We start from the raw sequence: 13,391 nt of genomic DNA on the forward strand, positions 1-13,391 counted from the left end.
TAGATCATACAGACTGGTTTTGAGATATTGATATGACGCAAAGGATGAAACGGATTGCTCAGACCCCAGAGGCTCCACTTACTACATGACAACATTCTATCACTGGCTACTTTCCAGTCATCCTCCACTTACTGTACCACAATTGGTTGATCCCTCCATCCCTCCCATATCTCTGTGTATTGCGTTTGTTTTCTGGGGGTACCATTCTATATTCTCTTTAGCAGTTGTAGACCTCCACTAGTATGCCGTCTTGCTCAAGGATAGGCTCCAGGTTCCCCCACAATTCTCTTCCTCTTCTGTTTTTTTCCTTGTTAGTTTGCCTTCTCCACCCCTTTCTTCCAAAGGTGATGTATTACATCTTGCCTCACTTACATAATGCAAGAGAGAACGATGCTTCTATACAGATTGACAAACTCAACTTGAGGTGCCCAAGGTGCTATGTAGATTACACATGAGCTTTGCTTCCCGTTATTATGTGGAAGTGTCCTCATTTAGACTGTTAGATCACTCACCTCATGGCTGGGGTTTATTTTCATGTTTCTCTTTTACCTGAAATTGCTCTCATGATTGTTTGTTGTTTTGTTCTCTGATAAGCCATTGAATATTCAAAAATTGTGCATGACCTTATGTAATAAGTGTTGTGGATTTTCTGCAGGGGAATTTGGTTTGGAAAATAAACAGCATTTACAGTATAGGCAAAGTGGTTATAGAGGTTTGGTAGTAAGACGGCTCAGCCTCTATATTCACGGATAGGTGCCACTGTCTAAAATGAATCACCCTTTCAAAATAAATGAATACTATATAATAAAATAGACCGGCACTCAAACATATGGGTTCACGTGAGAGACCAAGCAGGTATAGGTTAACAAAATAGTGGTGCAGTTTATTATTCCATAAAACTCATTGGTATTCACATAAAATGGGATACTGAATGCACAGTCTCCTATGTGGGATCGTAGATGAGCTGTCTCATGAATAGAATCCGCAATGACGCATATTGACCTGTATGTTGCAGCTGGTTAAATAATACCAAGTGGGTATGTAGATAAATGAATAACGTCCCGCTATATAGGTACGTGTTATTATGCTGGTAAGTCCTATTGGTAAAGTTCGTAGCAATCAATCACATTATATGACTCTTTGAGTACTCACTGTTTGGTAGTGCGCATACTTGTGGCGTCCCACATTTCAAGGCGCTTACCTCGATGTAGATAGGATCAGGTACAAACGGCAGAATATAGTTGCTCACTGATAACATGGATCGGAGCTCCGACCAATTACCCTTATTCTCGCTAGATGAGCTGTTACCTTTCTTTGTATGGTATTTAATACAGACTCAAAATCGCAGGCTGAAAATTGCAGTGAATTTGCCTTACTTTCGTATATTGCTGTAGATAAATTGCCGTAGGTAAGTTCGATCCCCAGTGAGTTTTCACTCGTTTTCTCGTGAAGGTTTTTTTCGTAGATATCTTTCAACAGTGCATGGCCATGCTAAAGTGTTGAACTCTTTATGAATAAACCATAGCTCCCAGACGCATTTCGAAATGGATCCCTATTTCTTCCTCAGTGGGTTTATTCGTATAGGAGAGTCCAGGTCATTATATACCTATCTGTTGATTGCTAGGGCGGATCCCGTCAAATTCGGAAAAGATGAAAAACATGGGTGAGAGATGACCTGGAAGATCTTATACAGCCCTCTTCTCTGTTGCGACATTGCGGTAGTGATGCGTTTTTTCACATGCATATGCGTTTTTTTGATATTTAGTTGCTAAATATAATAGCAGTGACAGCCAATGTTTTCAAATTGCTTTCCAACTTTTGAATTAAAAAATAATCATATATATTCAATAAAATATAATGAGAATAAAATATGAATACAATATATTAATAAAATAAGTTGTTTGCACAATATCAAATAAGCTGTGAACTTTTACTGGATATATCAAATGAAGCATCGGATGAAGTAGAAGGTGAGATTTCAGATTAAATATCAAATGGAATATCAGATGAAATGTAAGGGGGGTTTGCCCAGCACCAAGATGACATCCCAGTGCTGATAAACGGTAAGGGGCACTCCCCCCATTAATACTTTGTTTCACAGAAAACCAAAAATTTCTAATCCGGCATTTAGCCCTGCAGGTGATAGACTACCAAAGTCAAAAATTCCTCTAGACTCCCTCCTTGACATTTTTGCAATGTGGTTGCCGCCCCTCCAGTGTCTATCCACCTTCTCCAGGGCCGCAAGTGCCAAACCACTGTAATCCTGATTGTGGAAATCTTTAAAGTGTTTGGATAACAGATGGTTGGTCATTCCTTGTTTTTATATTGATGTGTTCGGCCAAGCGTACCCTAAGGAGTCGCTTTGTTCTGCCAATGTATTGTTTTTGGCACGGACACTGGATGATGTAGATGACACTGGAGGAGTTGCAGGTGAGGCATTCTTTGATGTGAAAGACAAATTGGTTCTGTGTAGACGCAAACTTCTCAATCTTCTTTGTGGGGGTAGTATTCCTACACACCTACCACATCTGTAAAAACCCTTCATTTGTACCCAATTTTGCAATGAAACTGTTTTTTTCAGATTTTTTTTTTACTGTAGGTGCTAATTTTAGACCTAAATTGGGTGCTTTTCTTAAATGTTATGAGGGGAGATGTGTTTAATAGAGGTCCCATAGTCTTGTCTTTCAAAACAAAGTGCCAATGTCGATTGATAATATGTCGTGGCACTTCTGCAATGAAAACACAACTTGAGATGAATTGCAAACTTTGTGGTAAACAAATAGATTTTTTGGTAGAAGGAGCCAAGTACATCCTACATCACAACTTTTTTTATTTTGAGGGTGATTATTATTTACAGCAGCGTGGGACCGCCATGGGGACCAGGTTCGCCCCCAGTTATGCTAATCTTTATTTGGCACAATGGGAACATCACTCCCAAACTGGGGACGGCTCTGGTCCTATGGAGACGTTATATAGATGGCGTCCTGTTCATTTCGAACAATGGAGAGTCTCAACTGAAAACTTTTTTAGACATCAATGATAACCTAGATGGTTGAATTTTTACGTCAAATATCAACAAAGAGTATACTGAATTCCTGGATATACAAATTAAAATGGAGGGGGAAAAATTTGTATGTAACACTTACCAGGAATCAACTGCAAAGAATAATTTCATTCTTTTTACGAGCTGTCATTTTCCAAGGTGGTTGTTAAACATCCCGGTCAGACAGTTCCGCCGGATTAAACCTATTAAACACATCTCCCATCATTTACATTTACAAAAGCACCCAATTTAGGTCTAAAATTAGCACCTACAGTAAAAAATTATCAGAAAAAACGGTTTCATTGCAAAATTGGGTACAAATGAAGGGTTTTTACAGATGTGGTAGGTTGTAGGAATACTACCCCCACAAAGAAGATTGAGAGGTTTGCGTCTACACAGAACCATTTTGTCTTTGACATCAAAGAATGCCTCACCTGCAACTCCTCCAGTGTCATCTACATCATCCAGTGTCCGTGCCAAAAACAATACATTGGCAGAACAAAGCGACTCCTTAGGGTACGCTTGGCCGAACACATCAACAATATAAAAACAAGGAATGACCAACCATCTGTTATCCAAACACTTTAAAGATTTCCACAATCAGGATTAAAGTGGTTTGGCATTTGCGGCCCTGGAGAAGGTGGATAGACACTGGAGGGGCGGCAACCACATTGTAAAAATGTCAAGGAGGGAGTCTAGATGAATTTTTGACTTTGGTAGTCTATCACCTGCAGGGCTAAATGCCGAATTAGAAATTTTGGGTTTTCTGTGAAACAAAGTATTAATGGGGATCGAATTTACCTACGGCAATTTATCTACAGCAATATACGAAAGTAAGGCAAATTCCTACTTCCGCGATAAAAAGATCGAAAATTCACTGTGATTTTCAGCCTGCGATTTTGAGTCTGTATTGTATACCATACGAAAAAAAGGTAACGGCTCATCTCGTGGGAATAAGGGTAATTCATCGGAGCTCCGATCCATGTTATCAGTGAGCAACCATATTCTGCCGTTTGTACCTGATCCTATCTACATCGAGGTAAGCGCCTTGACACGTGGGACGCCACAAGTTTGCGCACTACCAAACAGTGAGTACTCAAAGAGTCATATAATGTGATTGATTACTACGAACTTTACCAATAGGATTTACCAGCATAATAAGACTTACCTATATAGCGGGACTCATTTATCTACATACCCACTTGGTATTATTTAACCAGCTGCAACATTACAGGTCAATATGCGTCATTGCGGATTCTATTCATGAGACAGCTCATCTACGATCCCACATAGGAGACTGTGCATTCAGTATCCCATTTTATGTGAATGTATGTTTTATGCCAATGAGTTTTATAGAATAATAAACTTCACCACTATTTTTCTAAACTATACCTGCTTGGTCTCTCACGTGAACCCATATGTTTGAGTGCCGGTCTATTTTATTATAAAGTGGTTAAAGAGCCTCTGTCGGCATTATCAACGCTATTAAGCCAGGCTTACTGCCTTGTAAGATTGATCATGCCGATTAAAATGATACCTTTTTGTTTTGTCTGTATGTTAAACAGCTACAAAGATATGTGTTTTTATTCATATGCAAATGCACATGTTGGATCAACAGGGGTTGGGGCTGAATCCTTGAGCACTGCTTTTGAACCACCCCTGTGATCTGCACACTTTCCCCTCCCCTTTATTGACAGGGCAGAGCTATGTCATAGCATGTACATATAATATAGACTACTTACTATAGCCTTACCATATTGAGAAGAGTGTATTTCTATACTTAGAAAGCTAATATACATATTACTGCTTTTATTCACAGCACAATATATAATTATAAAGAAATCAGTAATATGTGTTAGCTTTCTAAGAATAGAAAAGCCATTCTTCTCTATGTGCTTTAGCCTGATGGTAAGTGGTCACCCTTGCATATAGAGATTCTAAATTGAAGTCCTAGGACAGACTTATAGATTTTTTTTTTCTTCTGTTTTTTTTTTTCTCTTTTAACCCATAATAAAATGCTATAGTCTTACTATATTGAGAATAGTATTTTTTTATGCTTAGAAACCCAATACATATTACTGGTTTATTCATAGGCACAATATGATTATACAAACACTATTCTCAATATGATCAGGCTATAGCCTTTTATTATGGGTTAAATGAGGAAGGAATAAAATATCTGAAGAAAAAAAATCTAAGCCTTTCCCAAGATTCAAAACTGGAGTAAATATTGTGACCCTGAATAAAGCAGTAATATGTATCAGCTTTCTGAGCTATCTCAAGATGGTAAGGCTAAGTTTAGTAAATATTGTATATGATACATACATGCTAGTACACAGCTCTGTCCTCAGCATGCTGATGTCTAGTCCTGTTAATCAAGGGGAGGGGGGAGTGTGAAGAGCACAGGAGAGTGCTCTAAGGATTCAGGCCCGCTCCCTGGTGCTCTAACGTGCTCATTTTTTATGTGATTAAAAAAAAAAACATATTTCTGAAGATGTTTAAGATACAGACAAAATAAATGTATCGTTTAATCAGCATGATCAACCCTATCGGGCAGTATGTCTGGTTTAATAACGTTCATGCTGACAGAGGCTCTTTAAGATTTCAGAAATCTCACACACTTGCTGCAGAGAAAACAAGCAGCATAAGGGTCCATTGACACGTCCGTAGTGCATTGCTGATCCGCAATACACCCGGCCGGCACCCTCATAGAAATGCCTATTCTTGTCCGCAATTGTGGACAAGAATAGGACATGCTCTATTTTTTTTTTCCGGAGCTGCGGACCGGAAGATCGGGGCTGCGCTCCTGAAATGCGGATGCGGAGAGCACATAGTGTGCTCTCCCCATCCATTCAGTCCCCATAGAGAATGAAAAGGTCCGAACCCGTTCCGCACAATTGCGGAACGGGTGCGGACAACACTTGCAGACGTGTCAATGGAGCCTAAGCTGACTTATGCTGCAGATTTTAAGTCCACTGCATGTCCGTTTATGCTGTGGGTTTTCCCCGTGGCTTCAAACGAAATGCAAAACTTTAAAGCATCAGAAAACCACCTACAATTATTTTTTATTTTATTTTTTTGGCAGAGGATCTCTGCACCAGATTTTTGCTGTGAAAAATCCGATGTGGACCCACTACATGTGGCCATGCCCTGATAAAGAATTATGTTTCTAACTTACTAATATGCTGCTATGAATAGTCTCGGTTGTTCTCAGTCATGTTTCAAGCCACACCGCCTTGCTAGGCAAGTCCTCTATCACATCCATAAGTTGGCTGCAGATGTAGTGGCATGTCCTTCCATTATTCTTGTGCAGGTTGTAGACCTTAATAATTTACCGCAGACACAGTGTGAACATCAGTAATCATAATTTACCTTTGCAAAGCTAATCACAAACTTCATAGTGGTTAAAGCAAAAGGATAGGATATTTTTTTACTCTACTTCAGAGTAAACAGACTAAGCATATTTTTAATCTAAACTAAGCAACATTTCTTCATAAAAAAAAAAGAAAAATCCTTTAATAAATGGTGGCCGTAAATAACCAAATCTTTGTTATTGCTGTGTGATTGTGATAATGATTGTTACACTAAACAGTGGATGATGCTGTGTATTTCTGGCTCCACAGCTACTTCAGAACAGCTGATTGGTAGTGCAACTAGTTGTCAGACCCCCGCCAATCAGATATTGATGGCCTATTTTGAGGATAGCCATGAATAGAAAAAGACCTCTCCTGCTCTATGTTGCACTGGTAGTTAACACTCTGTGCTGTATTAATATATCATGTTTTGGACTCAGGAGCTGATCCTGCTAGAGTTGTTGCGATACCAAATTTTTTATTCGATTTCGATACCATAAAGTATTGCGATACCACACGAAAAAAAAATGATTCCCCTGGTGTACCCCACACCATTTAAAAAGTACAATTTTCCCCTTATAAAACAAGCTCTCATATGAATGTCGTCAGAAAAAAAAAGTTATGCCCTTTTCGAGCCATAAAAGGGTTACTCAAGACTATAAAAAGCCCCCCCTACGCTGGTCCCCTCACAATGAAAATACTTGCCTGGCTCCCTGCACCACTCCTGGTCTTTACACCGCCGTTGCAACTTCTCCCCGTGTGCGGATGAAAACATCTGCTGTTGAGGAGGGAGGTGGGGGGGGGGGGGGAAGCAGCCAATGGCAGGAGGTGATGAGGACGAGCCTCCCTAGCCTCACCCGCGATTTTTAGGGAGGCTCGTCCCCGTTTCCATCACCATTGACTTGCATTGAATTCAGTGTCGGATCTGAGAAGGAACGCCCAGGAGAGAAGCTGATGTCTCCTCCCCATCGCTCCGATAGTAGTAATTGGCATACGGAGCAGGAGACTGTAACTGGGGCACAGCGGGCGAACGGAGCGGCGCCCAGGAATAATAGTAAGTGCAGGGAGCTCCCTGGGCGCCGCTCTATGTAGCCTGCTACTTAAAAGTAACCTGTCACTGGGATTTTGGGTATAGAGCTGAGGACATGGGTTGCTAGATGGCCGCTAGCACATCCGCAATACCCAATCCCCATAGCTCTCTGTGCTTTTATTGTGTAAAAAAACGATTTGATACATATGCCAATTAACATAAGAGTCATATCTTACTTGTGTGACCAGAGAAGAGTCATATTTTCAAGCTCTGACTCATCTCAGGTTAATTTGGTTACTTTACACATCATAACTTTGTTTAAAGGGAACCTGTCACCATTGCACACCTATCTGTCTCTGCAAAATAAAGTACATGAAATTCAAACATGCCGAGACTCTTCTACAGGAGAATCGGGTGCATGCACACGGAGCAGATGATGCCAGGGGTGTTGCAGCTTCCGGCACTATGCATGCCGTTCACATCAAGCACATGTGTAATGAAGCGGAATCCACTGTCCTTTGCTCCATTGCCAAATGTACATACAGCCGATGCCGCTGGAGAGTATTCCAAGACTCTTCTCCTGGTATGTTTGAATTTCTTTCATGGCATTCATGTCATAGTATCTGTAATGCTAAACCAGAAACTTTGACCCATCACTAACAAAAAACAAAAACCCTCTGTTACTTGTAGAAAATACTTGTATATTTTCTATAACCTATATATTCCAGTTATTTTCTTTGGGTATCTGCACGTGTTCAGATATCGGAAAAGAACTGTTCAGTTTCATCCCCATGCATCCTGAATGGAGAGAAATCCGTTCAGGATGCATCAGGATGTCTTCAGTTTAGTCACTGAACGGTGTTTTGGACAGAGTAAATACCACAGCATGCTGCTGTATTCTCTCTGTCCAAAATTCGGGACCAGTTGCCGGAATGCCGTATCCGGCATTAATTTACATTAAAATGTATTAGTGCCGGATCAGGCATTAAAAATACCGGAATACCGGATCCGTCCTTCTGGTCTGTACATGCGCAGACCGGTAAAAATGTGAAAAAACATAGAATCAAATCCGTCTGTCCGTATGACAAACAGAGAGACGGATCCGTTCTTCCAGTGCATTTGTGAGACGGATCCGCATCTGGATCCGTCTACAAATGCTGTCCGTTTGCATGCAGATTGCCTGATCCGGCAGTCAGTTCAGGCGACTAAACTGCTTGCCGGATAACTCTGCCACAAGTGTGAAAGTAGCCTTAGTAGATTATATTTTCTAAATTTTCTCTACGCGGAGCAAACATTTTACACGTGGGTATTGACCTCCAGTGTGGAATTTGAAATACACAGCATGTAATTTTTTGTGCAGATTTTCCACACTGCATTCCTGCATTAGGCTTCAGAGTAAGGAGGCGTGTCTCTCAGTAATCCAATCTGATTGGCTGCCAGGGAGCTGCTGGCTACAGCAAGTGTGTATGGGAAGTGAGGGAAAGCAGTTTTGACCTCAGAGAACTGGCAGAGGAGCCATCTTGAGAAGGTCCTCATATTGTAAATGTTTAAACAGCTGTAACTAAGGGAAAAACTCAAGGAAAACAGTGGTATGTGAAGAAACTAGGGTTCTTGCGATACCAAAATTTTGATTTGGTTTTGATACCATAAAAAAGCATTGCAATACTTGATACCATTCGATGCCACGCGAAAAAAAAAAAAAAAATACCAAAAAAGCTGCGTGCATGCCGCATTTTATGGAATGTCCAGCCCATAATCGAACAGTCCTATCCTATTTTTGGGGGGGGGGGGGACAAGGTGACCAAAAAAATGGGGAATCACGTAGTTTTTTTTTTTTTTTTTCTTCTGTTACGGCGTTCACCGCATAGTAGATTTTTTTTTTATATTTTAATAGTTTGAACTTTTCGGACGTGGCAATATGTGATTATGTTTGTTTATTTATCGCTTATATATTTTATATGTAAAATTGGGAAATGGGGTGATTTATACTTAATATATATATATATTTTTTTTATTTCTATTTTTTACTTTTTATTTAATAAGTATTAGTAGCCCCCTTAGGGGCTAGAAGCTGGTATCTTTTCATCCCTTGTCCTATTCACCCTGATAGAGATCTATTAGGGTGAATAGGACTTCACACTCTCCCTGCTGCCCTGTGCATAGTGCACATGGCAGCAGGGAGATTACCATGGCAGCCAGGGCTTGAGTAGCGTCCTGGCTGCTATGGTAACCGATCGGAGCCCCAGGATTACACTGCTGGGGCTCCTATCACAACTGCCACTGTACCACTAATGAAGAGGAGTTGACCCTATGGCCACTGCCACCAATGATTTTAATACTGGGGGGGTTGATGGGGTGGAAGCGCACTGCGCCACCAATGATTTTAATACTGGGGGGGGGGGGGCGCACTGGGCCATCAATGATAATTAACGTCAAATACAGAAACAAGAGGTGGGTGTCGGCGGCAGAATCACATAGCTGGCACCTGACCTCTATGACATGGCGCTGCGATCTGCGGCAGTTAACCCCTCAGGTGCGGCACCCAGCGCCCTCTCATAAAAGTCGGGTGCAGGCTACGTGATTCTGCCGCCGCACCCGCCTCCAGTATCTCTATTAGACGTTCATTTTCATTGGTGGCGAAGTACACCCGCCCCTCTCTCCTCATTGGCAGCGGCAGGACAGGGGGAAGGAGAGAGTGACTCCTTCTCCCCTGTGCTGCCGAGGGAATATAGCACGCGCTGACAGCAGTGTGCTCCATGTTCTCTGATATTGGGCAGCCTAGTATCGATAAAAGGCAAATCCCGGTACCGAACCAATACCGGGACAAAAGCATCGATATTTCGATACCTGCAACAACCCTAGAAGAAACTAAAGATTGCTTTATGCAGAATGCTGCTGCAGCAGTAACATATGCAAAAAAAAATTTTTTTTCATGAAAATATGACAGTTACCCTATACCTGTGCGAAGCCGGGTTCTTCTGCTAGTACTATATATTGAGGATTTTTACTTTGTACTGCATACTTTCAATAGGAGTAAAATCTTGTATATTGAAATACCCCTTTAACACCTTTTCTAGCTTCTAGGAATAAAATATCTGCGCTTTGGTTTTCTTTTGTGGTAGGAAAATTTACCAAAAAGGGCAACTTTTTAATAACATCTTGGTTATTCTCATCCTGCAAAATAACACTTATTATTTTTTTCTTTAATATAGACCTTTGACAAAATTCTAATTGCCAACAGAGGAGAGATTGCGTGCAGGGTAAGTGTCTCCACTCCAATTCCTCATCTATAGTTATATTCAATGTACTGTCCAGTATTAAATCTAAGTCAGTAACTACAGGGAATGATTACCTGCCATTTAGGTTTCACAGATCTTGCTGCTTTTTAGATCAGCTCCATTAGGGTAGAGCTGTGATTTGTGACTACAGTTTAGGTACAATGCCCAAACGGAACCTGAAGTACACCTCCTGTCTCATTATTGGTTTGGACTTCTGCCTGCTGTTGGGTTTGATAGGATGTCTGTCGAAATCCCATAGACTGCAGTAGCAAGGGGTATTTAAATGACAGTAAAAGAAAAAAAAAAAAAAAAGAAAAAAAAAAAGGAAAATTAAAAATATAAGCACAAATATGTTAATAATTCAGATGCTCCCTTTCCCATTGTTATATAGAGGAATAAACAGGTATTACTGCAGGGCTCGACAAATCCCAGGCGCCAGGTCGCCATGGCGACCAGGAATTTGGTCCTGGCTCTTGGGTATTTGTCAGCCCGTTTTCAAAGATGCGCTCTCGACGTGCACCATGGTTTCCTGAGCAGTCCCTCCCTCCCCACTGTGCGCGGCTGCCGCTGACCACCAATGAGAACAGAGGAGGAGGAGGGGAGGGACTGTGGCCACTGCGCCACCAATGAATGCCTGAATACCAATGTGCCGGCCATATCCCGGCCCCTATGACTGCACGCTGTGATCCGCGCGATTAACCCCTCAGTTGAGGGGTTAATCGCGCGGATCACAGCGTCCTGTCAGAGGTCGGGTGCCGGGAATATTTGTCTGCATTGGTGGCATGGTATGTTAGTGAGCAGCATTATACTCAAATGCGCCGTGGCCTCCGGGCGCTCCTTCTTCTGTCTGTGCGGCTCATTGCTAATGCTTATAGCACGTGAGTATAATGCTGCTCACTAACATACCATCGCAACCAGGACTTCAGTAGCGTCCTGGCTGCCATGGTAACCGATCGGAGCCCCAGCATTACACTGCTGGGACTCCGATCGGAACTGCCCACTTCCACCAATGATGGGGGGCGGGGGCGGAGGAGGGGGACCCTGTGGCCACTGCCACCAATGATTAATACTGGGGAGGGAGGAGGGGTGGCTTTGTTACCAGAGGGGGCTGATCAGAGGCTGGAGGGGCTGATCAGAGGCTGGGGGGCACATGATAGGCTGGCTGCCATGGTCAGCTCCCTGCTGTTGTGTGCACAAAGCAGCAGGGAGAGTGTAAAGTCCTATTCACCCTAATAGAGCTCTATTAGGGTGAATATGACAAGGGTTCTAGCCCTTAAGGAGGCTAATGGTTATTAAATAAAAAGTAAAAAAAAAAAAAAGTTTAAACACCCCCCCCCCCCTTCAAATATAGAAAAATAGAAGAACAGCGTCTACAGAGGAACATCTAGGATAAAGACATCCCAATCAAACTGTAAGTCTCTGTTATAACCACTGCGTACCTTCATGGTGCCATTCTGATATAGAAAGCAATAGGGGGTATAGGTCGCGCAGTACCTAAGATATATATTGCGCACATCATTTATTTGATTTCCAACGGTGGCGATACCGTTGCGGTACCGCTGCGTCAGTTCAACTCAGTGCAAGCGCCAGTGTATCACTAGTCTAATATATTGCATATCGCACATGCTTAAAATTATATCGCAATATAGATTTTATGACGCGGCTCCGCCTGGCTCCTAACTTTTTTAGCTGGCTCCTAGATTCCAAGGAAATTTGTCAAGCCCTGTATTACTGCATCTTAAAATGTGTTAACTATTAAAATATTTATAATGTGCAGTGGACTCCCTACCTGAAAAAAGAATCCAAATTCGCGTTTTGCTGTTTTTTGGTCAATTTGCACCCCCTCGCAAACATAAATGACTAGGGATGAGCTAATTTCATGTTATTCGTTCACGCTTTGTTTGGTGGTAAAAGCAGAATTGCGTTATGGATTCTGTTACCACGGACCATAACGCAATTCTATGACGGAATGTATAACAGAATGCCTTTAGAGGCATTCCGTTATTCATTCCATCATAATAGAAGTCTATGGTCTGCATAACGGATCCGTCCCGTTTCATCTCTAACAGTGACCTACATCCCTGCATTGTCTACCAGACACAGCTTTGTACAATTGGTTGTGGCTGTGCCTGGTATTGCAACTCCCCGCCACTCTGTCCCATTCAAATGAATGAGACTGGGCTGCATTGCCAAGTACAGAGACTGCGAAAATAACACTGCTGTGCCTGGTAAACCGTGAAGGGGGTCCTGAAGTCAGCTGATTTGTTTTGGTCCTACCAATCTGGAATAAGTGAACACCGTATAACTGATCACAAAATCATATGAAATATGGCTATATGCCTAATAAAATCAATCTTTGCACCACCAGGTAATCAAGACATGCAGAAAGCTGGGTATAAAAACAGTTGCAGTACACAGTGATGTTGATTCGGCAGCGGTAAGTTTCCTTGTGCAATTTAATTTCAACAGTTTGAAAGCTTAACGGGGTTGTCCACTTTTTACTGTTGATGACCTATCCTTAGGATAGTAGACAAATGTGTTTGTAGAGCAGCACCCACGGACATAAATGGCCACACCGGTAATGCAACAGCCGAGCCACGACCGCAGATCCTCAGCAGTCGGCCGTATAGTAAATGAAGAGAGGTAGCGGCAGCATCTCCAGTGAATCCTTTATTGGACGGACTTTA

The 13,391-nt window shown here is 41.9% G+C and overlaps 1 protein-coding gene across 1 annotated transcript in view; it reads left to right on the forward strand.

Moving 5' to 3' along the window:
• The window catches only part of PCCA (propionyl-CoA carboxylase subunit alpha), a 557,269-nt gene that overhangs the window by 38,796 nt on the left and 505,082 nt on the right, over positions 1–13,391 (forward strand). Inside the window, exons 3-4 of the mRNA XM_040425257.1 lie at positions 10,639–10,686; positions 13,073–13,141. Of these exons, the coding sequence (XP_040281191.1) occupies positions 10,639–10,686; positions 13,073–13,141 (117 nt within the window). The remainder of the gene's footprint in view (positions 1–10,638; positions 10,687–13,072; positions 13,142–13,391) is intronic.

Source organism: Bufo bufo, chromosome 3, assembly GCF_905171765.1.
Source record: "Bufo bufo chromosome 3, aBufBuf1.1, whole genome shotgun sequence".
Lineage (NCBI taxonomy): Eukaryota > Metazoa > Chordata > Amphibia > Anura > Bufonidae > Bufo > Bufo bufo.